This window comes from Apus apus, chromosome 3 (genome assembly GCF_020740795.1).
Source record: "Apus apus isolate bApuApu2 chromosome 3, bApuApu2.pri.cur, whole genome shotgun sequence".
NCBI lineage: Eukaryota > Metazoa > Chordata > Aves > Apodiformes > Apodidae > Apus > Apus apus.
Window position 1 is genome coordinate 36564189 of NC_067284.1, and position 20573 is coordinate 36584761.

The window sequence follows — 20573 nt, forward strand, 5'->3', positions numbered from 1 at the left end:
TTGCTTTTTTATTTATTTATTTATTTTTCTGGTTATTTTTACATAACAATTACTCAACAGTTAATGCTCCTGACCAGGGTCTGTACACTGTTTTTGATGAAATTGTGTGTTCCTTTACTAGCTGAATCAATAACATTCAGGTGTTTAAGAAACACTCTTTTGTGTTACATTCAATTCTGACACCTACAGTCTGCCAAAGAGTTACAGAGTCCTGATAGTCTTAGTCTTCCTTTGGGAAGACCCACTTCCATACTTTTATTTGGGCAGTTGCTGATATAACATTAAACCTATGCTGCCCCAATTTAGGTGTTGAATTTTATTTCATAGAGATCTCATACACCATTTTATTTCTGCTTTCTTATTTTATGTTATTTTTAAATCTAGAAATGTCTCTCTTCCTCAAGCTACTCAGTCATCCATAAACAATTTCTTCTTTTAACATGTCTATTGTGTCACCTCTTTACACACCCTGTAGGGGTAGGTATTAGCAGAGTAAGTAACTGCTCAGCTGCTGGATATGGATACTTTTGCAGATACCAGGGCAATGCAATGCATCAACTCCTAGCTTCTGTAACAAAGACACCTCAGAGGACTTGCAATGTGCTCCAGCCAGGTGACCATCCAGCCAAATCACCAGAATTTCACAACACATTTCAAAGAATTTCTGCCACTGAGAAGTGACAGATGTAGCCTAAGAATCTTTCTGTTATTTTTGGCATTAGGCAAGTCTCATATATTGATGAACACAGACTTACTTGGACTATACTTGTAATCAGTCTTCAGAAGAGAGAAAATTTTTATCCTGCACCCCACCAAATATTTATACACATGGAGAAAACACTGGGATAGTTGCTTCAGCCAGTGAGGGACTGTGCCCAGGCTGTGCCTCACCAACACTGTTGAACACAAACCCACTCTTTCTGCCCCTCCTTCTGTCCATATTTTTGTGTGAACTGATGTGCAAACATGAAGCATGATCGCTGCCTCTGTTGTTTTACCTAATGCAACAGTGAAAATGCTGCTGCTGTGCAAGAAAGTGTACCAACCACTTCAACAAAGTTTTTAAGAATTCTAAATATGCAAAATGTTCTCTTTCAAATTTAAGATATCCATGTATGAATCCAAGTGGTGTATTTTTCTACTTAGAGCTTTTGTATTTGAAGTTAGTTACTTTGCCAAGCGATTTGAGTTCAGTCAATCTCATGCTGCTTGTAGGATATAAAAAAAACCTGCTTTTTGTCTATGTGGCATGGAACTTTCATGTTCCCTTTCTTTTCAAGGAATCAGCATTTCTAACCAGCATGCTTTTCACTGATGCATATCTATATACTGAGTATTAGATAAACCAGAAGACTTTACTCTTTTGCAAAAAGTTATGGTTACTTAGTGTAATTCATCACAAGTATGGAGCAGAAACATCACTTCACAATAATTTTTGCCTAGTACTGGCAAAGAACTCTGAACCTAAAATATTGTCAAGATAGGTTAAATTCTCACTAAAATTGAATCTCAGAGAGCAGCATAAAGGAGCGAAAAGCTTCTATCTTACTCAGAAAGGCTTGCTACTTGATAATCAGCAGGGAGAAGACAGGTATGTCAGTTAGAATTATTTAATGAAAAATGTACTCCATGATTTACTTTCTCAAGTTATGCAGGCACATTAATATGAAGATGGACAATAACGAACATTCATTTTTCCACAGATGATTCAGTAACTCTCATAATTTTCTTATGTAATACCAGCTTTAATTATCTGTTCCAAATAGCTCATTTGCAGAAGATGTAGAATTACTGTTGATTAATTAATCTCTTGGTATCTCACATTTAATCCCTAAAGACTAAAGTTCTGTGAATTCTTAGTGCAACCCCTAACCCATCCACAGAGTTGGATTTGGCATATGCCAGAATTGAATATCCAATTTTTCAACATAATTATAATCTTATGATAATTGTATATAAGAAATAGTTTATTTGGCAAGGTTTGCTTTATTTCTAATAAATATCTCACTATCTTAATAAATTAACGGTTTAGTAAGTGGAAGCATAACTCCCTTCTGTGCCTTGCTAATGAGTGTAAGAGCTGCTTGAAATGCAGTGCTTAAACTTGCATTAAAATGTCAAGGGCTATGCATGTCAAGCTCCATCTCAACTAACTCTTTTCCCCTAAGAATACAGGCAAATGTCAGCTTAACGAACTGTTTAGCAAATACTGTTGTGTCACTGACAACTATACCCTACTGCTTGAGCTAAATAAGGCTTCATCTATTCAGTTCTGATTAACCTGCTTTTGTCGTTTTCCTCTTCCCAATTTCACCTGAAACTTAAATTGCTCATTGTAGTCATTGCTTTTCCACAGCTCTGGTAATTCTCATGCTTGACATTCTTGGACAAGAAACAATTTGTCAAAGACATCATCTTGCATACTTTTAAACAGACTGGTCAGTGTCAGAGCAATAGTTTTTAATAAATCACAGAACACTACTGCATTTGACTACTTTGAAAGTGTATTTGTCATTTCAAGTTTTTATTTTCTTTTTGTTACTGTATTAACCAAGTGTATTAACCACACCATGCTGTGGTTTCAGAAACAGTTATGTATACCTCAGCCCATAAGGCATTCAGAAAAGATGCAAGGCCTGGAGTACTGTACTTAAAGACAGCAATTATTTTTTAGGTTCTACTCTATTTATCACAGTAAAAAGGTACTTTGTGCTTAGTAATAATTAGAAATTAAAGGCTTGGCTCTTTCAGCAACATTCTCAAGGTGAAAAACATTGAACCAGCATTTTTAACAGTTATCTACAACCAGGTGGATTGGTAGTGTGCTATAGATTACAACACATAATACAACAGGTGACTTAGGTTTCAAAATAATCAAATGATGGCTGGTTTATATTTCACCATACACAACAGCAGTCTGACCTCTGATGTCTGAAAATGTGCACAACTGCTGTTGTTCCAGTTTACATTTTGTTAGTGTCATACAGCTCCTGCCTAAGCTATCGGCCTTTAGGCAAGCAGATTACACTAAGAAAAGAAGCCAAATGAACTCAACAGCTGATGCCAATGACAACTCTAGATGCAAAGCAACCCTGAAAACTGCTAGACTGGGTTCTAATCAAGCAGATTTAAAACACCCTGGCATTACTCAGTTAAAGACTTTCACCTGTCTGTCAAACATTCTGAACAAGTACTCAAAAAGCACAGCAAAAAAATCTAAATTATCCTATGTTTTGAAAAAGCACTGAAGTGAGATGGCATATTATATTCAGATAATAAGTAATATTCTTCTTTTTTGGACAATGACCAGAATGGGACGAGTAATTCCAAATGAATGACTAAAGCAGGAAAGTTATGTTTCCTTGCAGATTATAACTAAAAGCATTGTGATGCCCTCAATACTGCCAGAACAGAACGCTGACCAGTAGAAAGAAAATCCACAGGAACTTGTCCAGCTGTAAGCACTTGCAAAGGGCTGCCAAACTCAACTGCTGATGTAAAAGAGGGAGAATGTGAGGATTTAAAATGTTTAAACAGTAAACAAGTACATCTGTTCCTTAACACTATCATTAAATAAACCGCAGTAATACACTTCATATTACTGCAGCACTCTTGTCGAGAACTACAGCTCTGAAGAGTTTTGAAGTGGGAAAATTTCAAAAATGCTTTTTGTGATTTTTGCAGTGCAGACTCATATGTGGAAAAACCCATTGTAACTACTACTACTGTACAGTGTTGGAGTCAAATTCTAGCAAAACCTGTGTCATATAATTTGGAACACACACTGATGAATGCTTTTGAAAAACAGGTGGGATCCCTTTGAATAGTAAGCATTCAATACCTTTAAAACTATTTGTAAAGTTTTAAAACGAAAGAAGAGATAGGACACTAAAAATAGCAGAATCTCTTGCAGAATACAAGAAACTTTGATCCCTCTCCCACGCTGACCATGATCTCTTCAAACCTGGAGCTATTTTACAGAGACTAATACAAGAAAAAAAATCAGGAAAAAAATCTGTTTCAAAGTAGCACATAATGCACAGCCCAGGCCGGGAACTGTTTCATAAATCTCTTGTAAAATGCAGGAGATTAAAGAATTATGTATGTTAAAATAACTTTTTGTTCCTTGCTCCTATCATTAATTGTTTTAAAGTTACAAAAACAGTAGAGTTTAGTTTGGCCACAAAAACTAAACTTGGCAGGGTTTTGTCAAACACTAAACTGTGTGGGTTTTACAGTTTTTATTTGTGATATAAAATAAGATGACACATACAGCAAGCTATTGTACTGGTTTGGGCTAGGAGAGAGTTAATTTTCTTCACGGTATCTTGTATGAGGCTATGTTATGGATCTGTGATGAAAAGAGTGTGGATAACACAGGACTGTCCCAGCTATTTCTGAGCAGTGCTTACACAGCATCAAAGCTTTTTACTGCTTCCCACACTGCCCCTTTGCAGCGAGTGGGCTGGGGGTACACAAGGGGATGGGAGGGGGCACAGCTGTGACAGCTGATCCCAACTGATCACAGGCATATTCCCTTCCATACAAGACCTCGCTAACCAATAAAAGCTGGGGAGCAAGCTTGCCAGAGCCATTAAACTGTTCTTTTAAAATTGTTCATTCTTCAGAAGTTCCTCCAACATCTTCTAAAACAAAGGAAAGCTCTACTGTGGCTACTTTTTTATGAGCCTCCATAAGGAGCTCAAGGCACAGAATTCGTCTGCTATGGACTTATTGTCCTTGGCACTTCTATTATATCTCCATTGCCTATCAGCTTTTTTATTCTCATGTGCTTGAAGAAGCTTTTCATATTTTTTTTCTAGGCCTTCAGCATTGTTCTTTCTTTTGCCTTCCTGGGATTTTATGTTAATTTACAAAATTCCTACTTTCCTGGTTGAGAAGAAATTGTTGTATCATGGATTTTGGTTTCTAATGCCTGTTATATACTCTGACATTTTATCTGGCTATCATTTTGGATACTTTTTTTTTTTTTTTAATAATATGCATAAGAGCTCCTACATATTTAAGAAAATCTATAAAAATGTATTTCCAACTTTAGAGATTTTACTGTTTTACTGTCTTTCCAAAATTTCCTGGGAGCATGAAATAGTGAAAATATTATTCCCACTTTCCAGAAATATTTAAATAACAGTATTTTGAACAAGCCTGTCCCACACTCTTCTCACAAAATTATGAATTGCTTCTCTTATTCAAAGTTCTGCAGTTAGATTTCTTCTTAGAAGAACAGTTAAAGACACTAAAAAATCGGCCTCTACTCACGATAGTTAGCCAGCCTATGGGAAGCTAACCATAGTTTACTTTTTCAATATATTTTTTTTTTTTGCCTTCATTTTTGCCTTCAAAGTCTCCTTAGTTAGTTGCACCATCTTGATTAAGTGGTATCGCAGTCCTAAATTTGCCTACTCTTATTTAGAAATGTTATCAGATGTTATCAATGTTATCAGATCCAGCGCTGCTTGCTGATACAATCTGTTTACCCAAGTTGGCTCTATGCTTTCTTCAGTCATGCGTTCTAGAGTCTACATCTCAATCAAATAATTTGCACATTGCTATTACAATGTCTACTTGAATAACTTTCCTTCTGCTGGTTTTCTGAGACAATTGCCATTTAAACTAAAAGCTCCAGGTAAACTATGCTGTTTGGCTTTGATTTTCTTTTACTTAGAACTCAGTTGCAGTGACATTAAAGCATAGCTACATTTGGCCTCGGGCTGACCTATTCGTATGGTCCCTTCTTCAGTGAGATTTTATTGATCAAAGTCACTCCTCCATGTAGCCCACCTGGATTTTAACATATTCTAGCTTGAAAAATTATTCTTTTTTGACATACGGAGTTTTATTATTTAAACATTAAAGAATGATTCACCTTGAACTAGATACACACTAGATTTCTCCCAGCACCTGGTTTTAAATTGCCTTATAACCTCTACTGCATTTCCTCTCTCATCTCTGCATCTCTCAGCTGCTTATCATCCTGACCAAGCCTGCAAGCTCTTCTATGTCTTTGGCTACCAGAGTCATTACAAGAAGAATGAAGGTATTCCTTCTCCCAGTTATTCATGACCATCAGCAAGCAGCCAAAAAAAAAAAAAAAAAAAAAAAAAAAAAAAAGGTAAGCAAAGTAAATAAATATTTGTGGTTTTACATCTTAGAGAAAAGTGATTACAAGTACTATTCCATTTTAGGAAAAAAATTCTGTTTAGTGTTTCTGAAGTGTGGGTAAGGTCTCCAAGTATCAATTCCGCCATCCCCAGACAATCACCCACTTAGAATTTTCATTTCCCCTTAATTAAGCAGGAGAAAGAAACTCACCAATTTATCAAGTACCCAGCACTCTTGTTTTGCTGCCAGGATGAAATCTGCCACTATCTAAAACTCAACTACCAGACTCAAAAAGAAGACAGATTTGGGTCATTAAAAGTAAAAACCAAGATTTAGGTGTCCCAGTTTCCCTTTGCATCCATAAAGTAATAGCTGAGTTATAAACTACATTTACAGGCATGAGTCTTCTTTTTATGATTTGGAAAAACTACCATAGATTTACATTAAGATGTTCAATATTCATCTCTTCTCATTAAGCACTGTGATCAATAAATGATGGATGCTAAAGAAAAGAAGTAAATAATCTGATCCAATTTTACTACTTCGTTTCAAACTGAACAACTGCTCTGTATTGTATATTGCAACTTTTAAAGTGTTATGATTCATATGATTTAATCAGCTTCTCTTTTTTTCCAGAAATGGTAGAAATTACGACATGAGTTTCTGCTGAGGGACAGAAGACATGCCAAGATAGAAAAGCGGACTGCCTAACTAAACAAAAGAACCTTTCATTCCAACTTGGCCCACAGAGACATACCAGTAATTGTCCTTCCTCTTGTATCTACAATAATGGGAGACTAATGTACTACTTATGTGTAGTTTTACAAAGCTGTTTTCTCTTTCATGCATAATTTAGAAGTACATGATACATTTTATATCTGCTCTTTTTTTCCTATGACAATAAATATAAGAAACTCAAGTTCAGTATGAACTATCAACTTAAAAATATTACTGGAAGTTTCCTTTTCTTAGCCAAACATTAACAGTGAGTATTGCTATAATGGAATTATAAAATTACTGACTTGCAAGATTAGTTTTACAAGACTTCTACATATTATTGCAAAGACTGTTCTCATCATGCATAATAAAATCAATTTGTCTTAAATCAAATTGTATATGTTTTCAAAATTCTCCTATGATATTGAGCATTTATGTCAAATTATTACTTTTTGTTTTTCCTGTTACACATCTATTAATGTATATTAGGAAATCAGGAAATGTTGGTAATTTTATATTGATGATGCCATACGTACACAGAATATGTAAAGTTTATCCATTTGGCTGGCAGTCACTTGTTAAACATTTTTTTTTCCTCAGATTAGCTACTAAAGTTTAATTTTACTAAGCCAGAGTCAAATAAAAACAAGACAAAACCTCAAGAGCAACACAATTAGCTACACCTGGATCTTTGTACAAATCTCAAATCTGTTTAATTCCTTTTTGTAAACTGTTTCTTACACGGTTGTTCTACATGGGAATTTTGGACCAGCTAAAAGCTAACGTGCTAGAAATCCTGAAGAATATCCATACTCATTTCCTTCTTGGTAGACACAAGTAGGTTTGTTTGGCTAAGTAATGCTTTCAAAACACTCGAAAAAGGAGACTCATGACTAGAAGCTATCATGACAGTGACAGTCATGTCACTGAGACCAGTCATAGATAAAAAGATGACACTGGACCAGGTTGCCCAGAGAAGCTGTGGAAGCCACATCCCTGGAATTGTTCAAGGCCAGGGTAGATGGGGCTTTGAGCAACTTGGTCTAGTGGAAGGTGTCCCTGCTCATGGTGGGGGGGCTGGAACTAGATGATCTTTAAGGTCCCTTCAAAACCAAATTACTCTATAATTCTGGGATTCTGTGATATCCAAAATGATGGCATAACCAAAAGACTTCCTGAAGCTGCTGTAGCTGAAAGGTGACAGTGGGAAGGAAAGCAAACAGAATAAAAACCAAGACCAACAGGGAGAACGGAAGATGACATAATCCAGAATATTAACGAGTGACTGTTTAACCACTGAAGTGGCAGAACAGTGAATTCAATGAGATAAACAGCCTTTACAGAAGACCTGATACAAAGGTTATTGACTAGGGATCCTGTTGGCTGTCCCCATAACTAATTACTACAAAATCCTAATTGTGAATGTGAGACAGAAAAGTGAGAAGATGAGAATGATGCTAAGCTGATGGATTTCAGTCTAGAGAAAACCTGAATCATTATTTTTACAAACTGAATCTATGCCAGCTGGTTAGATAGCCTGGCTCAAAGTATGCTAAAAATGGGAGAAGCAGGATATGCTGTTGGATGCAAGGACTGCATCTGATAAGAATTCTATCAGCTGAAATTTACTTTTGCTTTCTAGGCAAGACTGTCACATGTCCACCATTCAGAGTTTTAGGAATTATTATTTTTTTCATTTTTCATCACGTGGAACAATTAGTATCAATCAAAATCAAAATTTTCCTTTCACCATTTTGAAAAAAAAATTGATTAATTTAAAATTATTGTTATTCACCCTGTTCAGACATCAGACTGAAAAAGGTTGTTCCCAGAACCCCATTTTAGAATTTCTGAGACAGACTGTATATATTAGTTTGTGTCTAATGTCTTTGTCTAAAATGTGATGCTGGAAGTAGAACTAGCTTAAATTTCTGAACAGTTTCATCTATTAAGAATAAATTGTTACTTAAGTTTTTGTCTCATCCATTTTTTTGCAATGACAATATATCAACAAAATACTGGTGAAAGACAACATATGACATAGCCACAAATACTCTAAGAAGACATACAGAGGTGCACAACAAATATATAGAAATTTAGCACACTCAAGAGAAATGCCTAGGGTGAGTGCTGTTGAGGGCATGGAGAGAGATATTACTGGCATTAATTTTTACTCTATAGAAGCATTTTTGACATCTTATGCTATAGAAAAGAAATCTGTCTTTCTCTCCAGTCAAGGGGAACTGACAGTTTAGACTTCAGAATATAACTTCATAAGAAGGCAAGATGCTGAGTGCAGGTTAGGAGCTGAGAGGACCAAATTAAAAATAGGAATTAAAAAGACAGTCTCAATATTGCAATCTACAAATTCTTATGCATTTTTTTTTTGTTTAGTTTTTTTTTTTTTCCAAGAAACACTCTAGCATCTGTATAACTTACTATTAGGGAAAAATTCTGCACAAAATTTTCAGTCTGCAACTAAACACATTTCAGATTTGAGTACTTCAAACATTCTGATCCTTTGTTCTCTTGGCATTGACAGTCTCAGACTCCTAGTGAAAAACTGGAGTTCATTTGTAAGTCTCTCTTTCTTTATTTTCTTCTCTGTGAACCAATGAGTCCACAGTGAACCTGACAAGCAATATGGTAGGAAGAGGAGAAAGCTAGCAAGAAAACATTAGGAAGTAGCAGAGTTCAAGGTTCCCACTGTCATCATTGGTCTGAGGCTAGGCCAGAGGACAGCAAATTACTGGGGGTAGGAGAGGTTCAGAGTGAGCTGAGGTAGGCAGCATGGAGAGTACTAGCATTCAAATAGTATGTCAAGTGAACTACCAAGGCACTTGTTCCTGTTTATTTTTCCTCTTTACACATTTGGTACATATTTTGAACTTCCACTTGATTGAAGAAAATAAAGACTAATGAATGTGCTCATACAGACTAGCCTTTATTACCACTGAAAAAGTTGTGGGTTTTTTTGGAACTTACATTGCTACCACCATAGGAGTGGTAAGAAGTTAAGCACTTGAAGGAGCAGCACTGAAGCATCATATTAGTGCTAATATCTTTCTGGAACTATTGCCAAGTACTTTTCACCACCAAGGAAGCTGAATTGAACTCTACTGCCACGTATTCTGTCTTTGTCAGGAATCAATGTCTGAAATTCCCCCTCAGGAAATGTGCTAAGATGATCTGATAGTACTAACCCTCCCACTGTAAAGACATGACCTTTCTGTGGGCTGAATTCTTAGACAGAACAAGGTTAAGGTTTCATGCTGTGGAAGTCTTACATTCTTGTAAAGGCCTCCAACAAACACTACATGAGCACCATATGCTTTCAGCATAAATAGAGAAGAAACAGTTTGATTTAATACCTGGCATCCCTCTGGCAGTAAAATCATGCTAATGATATTTATAAATACTTGATGATCTTCAAGGTCTTTTACAACCTAAGTGTGGATTTTATGATACGTGTGAGGTACAACACATTGCATTCAAAAGGTTTAGTCAGTACAAAACCTTTTTGCCCATTCAAAAATCTGCACTTTCATTGCTCTGGCATTTTAGTCCTTTAAGTACTGCAGGAAAGGTGAGAAAAGTGTAACCTTCAGACAATTATTTAAGGTGAAGAAGTAAATTTGAAGCAAAAATTACTTTGAAAAAAAGGAGAGAGGAAGTACGTTTGATCTGGTAGAGAGATCATAAAGAGGTGAAAAAGGATTAAAAGATCAGGAAGAGAAAGGTAACTAAGTGAGAAATTAATACATGAAGTTGGAATGGAAGCCAGCAATGTCACAGTGGTAGAGTTTAGGGGAAAGCCATTAACATTTTAAACTAATAAGATTATTACTTTTCCTAGAAAAATCATTAGACTTCAATGAGCAACAATGCTCACTAGCAAACCGAAATAGCAAATCAGAAGCAAGTTTTTAGGAAATCACAAGTAGAAAACATAATTAGATTAATATAAATCTGTGGTTTACCCACACCTTGAGTACCACTGTCCCCTCATCTTAAAATAAACATCTACATACTGGGAAAAGTACAGAGAATTACAAGAAAATGATGAAACAAATTAATACCTTCCATAAAAAAAAGTCCAACAGAGTATGGTAAGACTCATCAGCCTAGAAAAAAGAAGACTTAAGTAAAACTATGACAGAAATTTATAAAATAATAAATGGCATAAGGAAAGGAGTTACAGGCTGAATGTTCACCAGCTCTTACATTACAAGAACTGGGGTTCAGCAAATTAAGCCAGTGAAACAAAAGAACGGGATTCTTAGTACAATAGGTACCAGATACAGAACTAGATTCTATTAGGATATTAGGAATACATGAATTCCAGAGTGGTCTGAGGTAATTATATAAAAGTATTTGGAATGCAGACTAATCAATAGTATGAAAAGTGCAAAACACATCAGGAGGAGCTGAAAAAGTTAAAATCCCATGAGCTGAAAAAGTCTTGGATATAAAATACAGTTCTAATATCTAAGTTATTTTAAAATCCTCTTTCATGCACTGCTTTAGTTATTAAAATCAGTATTACAAAAACACTGCATATTCCTCTGTGAGCATAACTTTAAAAAAAAAAAAAAGTTAAGTCTACACAGTAAATGTAATGCTGAAATTAGGCTGATATTGTTGAAGTAAATGACCCAGTGATTTAACACTGATTAGTCATTTTAAAAGTACATTTAGCCTGTGCTACTCAAAAATGTTTTAGTAGATGTGCAGCTATACTACCTGCTTAATAATAGTCCGATAGTCATAATGAGTATAGTCGTATCAATTATCTGATAATCACATTGATTACTTCATAAAAGCCACTTGCTGAAAAGAAACAAGCCACATCCAGGGCTGTGTTTGATCTGAAGCATCTAGACAACTACTCTGGCAACTCAGTACAGTTGGCATACTGCAATTAGGTGACATTCCCATTGCTAGAATCAGATTACTTCAAGTATAGGGCTAGAATCTTTCAAGTTTTTTGATCTTTAACTGTCAAGGTAGTTCCTTCTCAGCGACTGAAAATAACACATGAAAAACATTTCACACAGAAGGGGAGAGATTGCTTCTCTTCTTCAATACAAGGAAATATTTACTGAGTCCTGAAATTTCACATCTCTGTTGCCTCATTAAGCTGATTACAAATACTTTCTTCATTGGTAATAATTTGTGGCAGAGATACATTTATGGATTCTTCTTGTGATACCAAATTAATGTTGCAGCAATTAGCAGGGAGTGATATTCACAGCATCCTGATACAGCTAATCTACGTCTCAGTTTCATTCTTCCTTAAAATATGTGTCCTGGTTTGAGCCAGGATGAAGCCAATTTTCCTTTTTACTGATTTTTTTTTCTTCAGTGAGCTTTCTTCTAACTAGTCGCAGTGTGTTCTTCTAAAGCTGATAAGTCAGTGGAATGTTTTTCTAACTGTTGGGACTCCAAGGTCACACCTTCACTCTGCTGGCTCAGACACTACAGGGAGATCTGTGACCTCCTGTAGGAGGCTGAGTTAGACAGACAGCATAACTGGCCAGAGATATTGCATTCCATATATCTACATAAGCTCAGAGGAAGGTCAGAGATCACAGAAGACAACTTCCTTCCTGCTTCTTCTTCCCTTCTCTTCCATCCATGGCTGGCGTCCAGAAAGGACTCTGTCCATCCATCACCACTGACCCCCAGGCTTGAGCTCTCCTGACCCTCATCATTCTCTGCTTTCTCCAGCAGCAGCTCTGGGATTTCTCAGGACTGTTCCAGCTCAGGGGATGCTGTGGGAGTTGCTGGGGGTGGGGGGAGGCGAGAGGCTTTTGCCCATATCTGAACCTATTTGTATATAATTGTATATATATTTTCTTATATCATTTAGTGTTTAATTAAAGCTGTGTAGCTTAGTTTTCAATCCAGCCAAGTCTCTCTCTTTTTGTCTCTCTCCTTCCCTACCTGGGTGGGAGGGGGAGGGGATGGAGAGCATTGTTGTCAGACCCAAGTCAAACTGTGACAATATGAAATACAATAAAACAAGCAACAGTGTGAGGGAAAGCCAAAGAGTCTGCAATTGCTCAAATGTACTTGGTGATGGGGAGGTATGAGATAAAAAAAAAATAATAATTATAAAGGCAAAAGCTTTCATTAAGAATTAGGATAAAGGAATATTTAAGTCATCTCCCCTACCTCACCACACCCCCACTCTCCATTAGGAGTGAGATTACTGTTTTCAAATACCTTTCTCCTTGAGCACAAGAAAGGCAATCTGAATGCGTTCCTGAAGAAGGAGCCAGAAAGTAGAAGACAGATCTCTAGCTTATTGTTGTCTTGGGAAGGAGTCAAAAACCTCTGGGAAGGATTTCAACATGTGCATCTAGACTTCATAATAAAGATAACAGCAAATGGCAAATGTAGACTACATCACCAAGAAGTAGAAACTAGATAGCAATAGTACCCTGAGAAGAAAGAGTTCAATAAAAAGGGTACAAAGTTAATGTAAACATCAGAGGCTCCTGTGTCAGAGAAATGAAGCAAAAATCTCTATGGTAACCCACTAATTTTTAGTTCTCAACCTAATGCTCATCTGAGGAAATAAAGAAAAAGAGAAATACCATCCTGATATGGTGTTTAAGTGAAGAGAAAATGTCACAAAGCAGGCATTTTTCTTTAGCCAAAAATAGCAGCTGCATCAAGCCAGCTATTACCCCTTATATAAACGACTCTTTCTCAGTATAAAAAAAAAATAATAAAAAAATTACCATTAAAGTAAGAAACACTAATTCAATACAAGTTAATAAGTAACTCATTATTATAGCTTATCTCTTTCTGTTCTTTTTTCTGGCTTGGGGACACTGAGACAATGGGACTTTTTTTTAATTTTGAAATACTGTTTTGGGAAAAAAGTTACATTTATTGATGGCATATCAGAAACATCAATGCTAAAAGTCTGCCTTTGCCAGTATGATAATGAGACACCCTGGTCTGCCTGTGATTTTTTCAGGGATCACTGATCTTAGACAGTATAGAAACTGGAATGCTAACAATGTTTCTGCATTCAAGTCTACACTTTTAAAAGAAATTCCCTTATGTGTTCATTTAGAAGCTTTCATTACGCAACTTTCCATTAATTCATGAAAATATTCAATAAAACTATTTCATGCAAGTAATTCCTGGTCTACAGATTATTTATTCATATTTGGTTGAGTGAACTTAAACTTGTGCTAGCTACACTGACCTGAACATAAATCACAAAGGGTTTTTGTTTGTTTGTTTGTTGTCTTTTTGTTCTTGTTGTTCTAGTTGCTCTTGGGTTTTATTCTGTGATTGGCCAAGAGAAAATTACTAGTGCAAACAGTGACATTGTTAAATACCAAAAGTATTTTCTTAGAATAAAAATTTCTGGAAATACTCTAATCAGTGTTTGCTGAAACTAATGAAAAGAATGAATTCTGTTTTTTTCTAAGATGACAAGCTTTAACTTGAGACACTACTGTAGATTTGGCTTTGGAACTGACTTGTTGACCTGTACTCCTTCTGCACTTCATCAGGTTTCCCAAATGTGCACCAGAACCATGTACCCAAATAGCTCACAGATTTTGAAGCAAAAGAAATGTACTTAATGTATATTTCATAACTGTCAGTCTTACAAGATGTCTGTAACATCTGATACATACAACAAAAGTCCTACCTTGGAACAAAAATAAATTATATGCAGATGTAGTATCACTGAAAGACCAGGAGTCTGGTAAATATCACTTACAGCAATATTGCAAGTAAATCTGATACTGGTAAAAATTGTATGATTTTTCATGTTACATGTTTGATGAAATATGAAAAAAAGAATTTACCTGGGTCAATTCTGTGTTAATGCTACATATTTTATAATGCAGTCTATAGATACTCAGACATATGAAACTAGTGTTTTACTTATGAAAAGAGTATTGTTCAAAATGTAAGCTGGTTAATTCATGTGGAATGATATTCTTCCAGTAACTATAGAAGTTAAGATTTAGCCTTTTAATTTCAAGATGTTCTCTCTTTATTAGAGCCATATTTCATATTAATAACTACCTGTGTGAGGCAAGATTAATTTAGGGTTGCTTACATCATATGCCCTTTATAAACTATGCCTATATCTAACTATTCACAAAAGAAAAGTCCTGTTTAGCTAATTTCATCTCCTTCTATGATAAGGTCACCAGCCCAGTGAATGAAAGGAAGGAAGCTGATTTAGTTTTACTGGATTTTAGTAAGGCTTTTGATACTATCCCTCATAGCATCCTTCTGGACAAGTTGTCCAAATACAGGATGAGGGGGTTCATGGTCCATTTTCTGAAGATGTGGGTGCAGGGCAGCTCTCAAAGGGCTGAAGTGAATGTGGCTACATCCGACTAGCAACCTGTCATCAGTGGTTTTCCTCTGGGTTCAATTCTGGGGCCAGTTTGGTTCAATGTATTTCTCAGTGATCTGGATGTTGAAGGCACCATCAGCAAGTTAGCTGATGATACCAGACTGGAAGGTGCTGTTGACTCTCTTGAGGGAGAAGAGGCCTTGCAGAGGGATCTAGATAGATTAGAGCACTGGGTTATGATTAATGGGATGAAATTCAACAAGTGGAAAGGATGGAATAATGCTGGGGACAAGTAATGGGGAGAGGAATGGCTGGAGATCAGCCCTGCAGAAGGGGATCTGGGGGTGCTGGTTGGCACCAGGCTCAACTTTGAGTAAGCTGTGTGCCCTGGCAGCCAAGAGGGCAAACCGCATCATGGGGTGCATCACACGCAGCACATCCAGCTGGTCCAAAGAGGGGATTATCCTGCTGTACTCAGAGATGGTGTGCCCTTACCATGAGTGCTTTGTGCAGCTTTGAGCCCCACAATCTAAGAAGGATGTAAAGGTCCTTGAATGTGTCCAAAGGAGGGCAACAAAGCTGGTGAAGGGGCTGGAGGGAATGTTCTATGAGGAGTGGCTGAGATCTCTGGGCTTGTCTAGTTTGGAGAAGAGAATGCTGAGGCATGACTTCATGGCTCTCTACAGGTCCCTGAGGAAGGGGAGAGGGAGATGCTGATGTTTTCACCCCTGGGATTCACTGGTAGGGTGTGTGTGAATGGTTCAAAGCTGTGCCAGGGGCGGTTTAGAGTAGACATTGGGATGCATTTCTTTCACAAGAGAGTGTTCAAACAGTGGACCAGGCTTCCTTAAGGGATGGTGGATGCCCCAAGCCTCTTAGTATTTAAAATGTATTTGGACAATGCTCTTAACAACATACTTTAATTTTTCATCAGCCCTGAATTGGTCACACAGTCAGACTAGGTTATCATTGTATGTTCTTTCCAACTGAAATAATCTATTCTAATACTCTTTTTCCAAATGGAATGGAACAGACACATTCCTTCCTTTAAAGTCTTTTTTCTGTTTAAAGTACCTGTCAGATGCTGCTCATTTACTAGGTTCATGACAGAACACCAATTAAGAGTACATCAGGCTATGCTAAAAATTATTAATTCAACACTTAAGGTCAGAATTAAGTTCCACACAGTTCAGCAGGACTTAGGCCAACATGATACACAGATACACACCAACATGCTGAATAAAAGCCCTTTGCTTTTTAACTCAGCCAATGAAGAACACATAGAGGCACTAGTTTAACCAAGAGGATGGCAGTCTACTGGAATCAGTATCTTTCTGTAATCTGTCTGCAGGAGAATTAGGTAATCAATGAGATTAATTAATTAATTAATTAATTGAATTATTACTTTATGTCCTGGTGTGAGAATACCAGGATTTTAAAAAATGTCCTATCACTACACTGACCTGAGCCTGCCCAGGCTGTTTGTCATCTCTCCTTGTGCTGCTGTTCTGCATTCTGTTTTCTCACCAGAGAACATGGTTCACTGAGACAGTTTGCCTTCCCATGCCTCCCTGAGCAGGACCTGCTTGGCTGTTCCAAGGCTTTTGTAGACTATCACCAAGACCATGGACTCAGGTATCCTGTCTACTGCCAAGTCCAGTTTGGGACTTTTCTGGTCATGAAGTTAATTACCTAATTACCACAACTGAGGATTGTGCTTTCCAAATTAACATATTTGTATTTATTTGTAAATCACCGTGATCAATTATTGTTATAACCTCATGAAACCTATTCTAGTGGGGTTTTTTCCAATCTTAAACACTCTCTCCCTTATTCCCCTTTTTACCTCCCCCTGGGAGGGCAGTGCGGGAGGATAACAGAGCATCTGTCACTCAGTTACTGGCTAAAACTGTGACACTTTGGTATTATATTTTCAGTGTAACTATGTTCTCCTAAAGAAACTATAAAATCCCTTTTCAAGTGATATACTGATTACCCATGTTCTGTATACCTTTTAAAAAGCACTAAGTTAGAAACATTTGGAAAATGTTTCTATGCACTGTTTCTTTTAATATCACTTTATTTGCTCTAGCTAGACTCTACAAGAACAAATACCCATTCAAATGATACAACTACAAACGATACATCTACAAACATGAAGTATTTGTGATGTGCAACTGATTTAGCATCTGATAACTTGTGTGAGACTCCTTTAGATCCAAACTCCACCTTTTTCAAGGCATCAGCAGGATACTTTGATTGAAAGCTGTATTTTTCTATTTTTGCAGTTGACATTGGAGATTTCCTGTGAATATTAACAAAGTATACTTATCCACATCCAGTATAAAAAAAATAATTATATTAATAATTTTGTATGTGAATGATGCTTTGCATGTAGAGGAACAGAAGAGAGTTACGTTTGTACTTCTCTAAATGAAGAAAAGCCCGTAAAGTGGAATAGAAACAATTATCAGAAGTATAAATATTGAGGCTAAAACTTCACAGAACATCATTAGACATCAAGGAATCTGTAAATAAATTAATAGTTCAGATCTAGTGCACTTTCAAGTCATGATATTTCCTTTGATTACCAAGTTATGTGCAAGTGTTAGAAAAAAATGTGTTTGAAAAAAACATTCGCTTGTTGGAATTTAGTACGCGTGGCTTTCCTTCTCTACACTTGAAGTGGCTGAAAACACTGTATTTTCAGCTACAGTTGTCACATTTGCCTTGATCTTTCAACCACAGTTCATCATTCTCACCTCCACCACATCTTTTCTATTCCCTCAGTTAAAACAAATGACGGGTCCATGATTCACGGCCCCAGACTCACAATCAAGGTAGAGGCCTCCAAGAGAATAAGAATAAATAGGTATATGGAGGGGCAGAAAGCCAGCTGCAAGCTCATAAATGCAATAAATTAAACTCTGAGTAAAATCTTTACCATTTATTTTCCTAACTTATACATAAGGACTGAAAATGTGACTCAAAGAAAAGACTTCTAATGACTTCACAGGGTTCATCATTTTTCCCAGTGTTCTCACCTTTGCTCACAAGCAACATGTGAACATATTTCAAGAACCTAAAGATGTCTGAAAGCACTAGTGCATCATTCTATCCAATAACTCTTGGTTTACTTTGTAGAATATGCTTATTAGAGTGCACCTTGTATGCATTTATATAGGAACACATGATTTTTTTTAAATTGCAAATAGCCTACCTCACCATTTTTCAAACATATCAAAACACTGCCCTACTCAAGGCAGGCCTTTGTCAACTAAGCAAAGGAGGTTTTTTCTGCCAGATTACAGTGCATGGAATAATATCTGATCTTACCTCTCCATTCTCCAGAGGATGGATTTTGGAATAATAAGACGTGCATATGACTTCATCATCTTTTATATAGGATGGAGTTCCAGGACGGGGATGAATGTTGTAGCGTGTCAGGCACTCACTGTCTGTGATAGCATAATATTGCCATGGTTGATAGTCTACACCATCCAGGGAACGCTCTAATATCCAATTCCCAGGTCGAGGTGAGTTAGCTGCTTTCACAATAACATATGCAATCTGGAAAATCTGAAAAAATAAACAAATTATTAAAATATATATAATGACATAATTATAAATTTGTTCTGAACTGTTGATAGGAACCAGATTAAGAACACTAACTAAGATAATGTTTGATTTTTTTTCTTCCCTAAAAAATACAATATAGCATAAGATTCCATTGAAACTCTTTAACTACAGAAATAAATTCTCCATTAGCATTTCTGAAAAAAGCTTAATTGCATTAGGCCAAGAGAGACTTTGAAAATAGAATTTAAGAGCACTTCAAATTCGACATAACTTCGTACTTCGTAGGTAATTGCTAAGCTGCAGCTTCAGTCAAATATTTGCAAAGTTTGTTTTCAAGTATTTTCAGTTTGTAGAAGCGGGTTTGTTTCTGTGTGTGTGTTTATAGGCACACACTTTCTGCAATGATTAAGAGTTTCCAAACTCTGTTACAACTTCATCACTGTTAAGAAAAAAACCATAGGTCTAGTTTAAGCTATTGAAAAGTAATCACATCATGCCAAAATCGTTCTATAAAATGTTCTTGTTTCAATCACGTGACTTGGCACTGTGGCCATAAATAAGCTTTATAGGACAGAGACACATCAAATATAACTATAAACAGAATGTAAGCATGTAATCAATGCTCATTATGGTCCATTTCACCTGCCTATTAAATTGATTTCTCAAGGTTTATTTCTGTTTACAAGCTTGCTGGAATGGGAGCCACAAACAATACATTTGCAATTGCAGAATGACATATGTTAGTGACACAGCTTTAGTTTGTTGTTTGTTTTTTTTTGACCTAGTAACATCTAGATGCTACAGAGGTAGATCTGAAGGTAAGGAAATAACTATTTCCTTTAGAAAAGCAGAACATGTAGCAAGTTAATATTTTAAAGATGCAGCGCTGAGAGTCTGCACATGAGGATAACATGGAGAAAGTATTTCTGCCAGAGGGTATCACAGAGATGTTTTTAATACTTTTTCTATATCAGAGATTTGCTGTAACGATTCATGATTGAGACCTAGTCCACATAAAACCTGTTGTGAATACTTAGACAATCAGTAACATTGGTGAAAGAAGATCCTATAGTAAAGGATGAAAGAAAGAGTAAGACTCAAATTGTTTTTTTAATAACCATCAAGATCGTTATATAATAGATATGTTAAGTGGCAGTGTACTGCAAATACTACAGTATATTTGAAGATGGAAGCAAAGAAATTAAGTTTGTGTCCAATTATCTTTTCTGCCTTCTGTGAGAACATGGTAAGATTCAGAATAGTTTCAATCAGGAAGTCCAATCACTAACAACCAAAGTTTTCAGGGGGAATATGAAGTGGGTCAGGTTACATTTATTTAGATCTGAAAAACATGTGCATAAGTGCACAGTTCTATAGAGGATTATCTCAAGTTCTCAGTACTTTTTTTTCAATAGCATAAAAGAAACTATCCAGAGACAAAGAGAAACCTGTGTTTCATTCCATTGTTTTACTGGGAATCGTACAACCGCTTGTCCACTGTTTCTCAAATATCTTCTCCTCTCTTAAACTCATTTATAGATATATTCTATTTTGGCCACTAATCATTACAACTGTAACTATACTTGATCACCCTCACCAATACCGTTTAAAATAAACAGATAACACCATAACATTAATACAGCTTCTCTAAACTGATCCTCCTGCAGCTGAGCTCTTTGAAATGAAAGAAAATAGCTGGAGTGTTTAAATATTTAATATTTCCTAAGGGAAGTAATGAGCAACAGCTGCATTTTAAGGAACAGGTTTATCAGCTGTTATTTTTTACATTGTCCTTTGCACGAGTAAAGAATCC

The 20573-nt window shown here is 36.3% G+C and overlaps 1 protein-coding gene across 1 annotated transcript in view; it reads right to left on the bottom strand.

Annotated features, from left to right (window-relative positions):
* Positions 1–20573, bottom strand: part of LAMA2 (laminin subunit alpha 2) — a 376628-nt gene that overhangs the window by 240908 nt on the left and 115147 nt on the right. The window contains exon 4 of the mRNA XM_051616318.1: positions 18518–18760. Within this exon, the coding sequence (XP_051472278.1) occupies positions 18518–18760 (243 nt within the window). The remainder of the gene's footprint in view (positions 1–18517; positions 18761–20573) is intronic.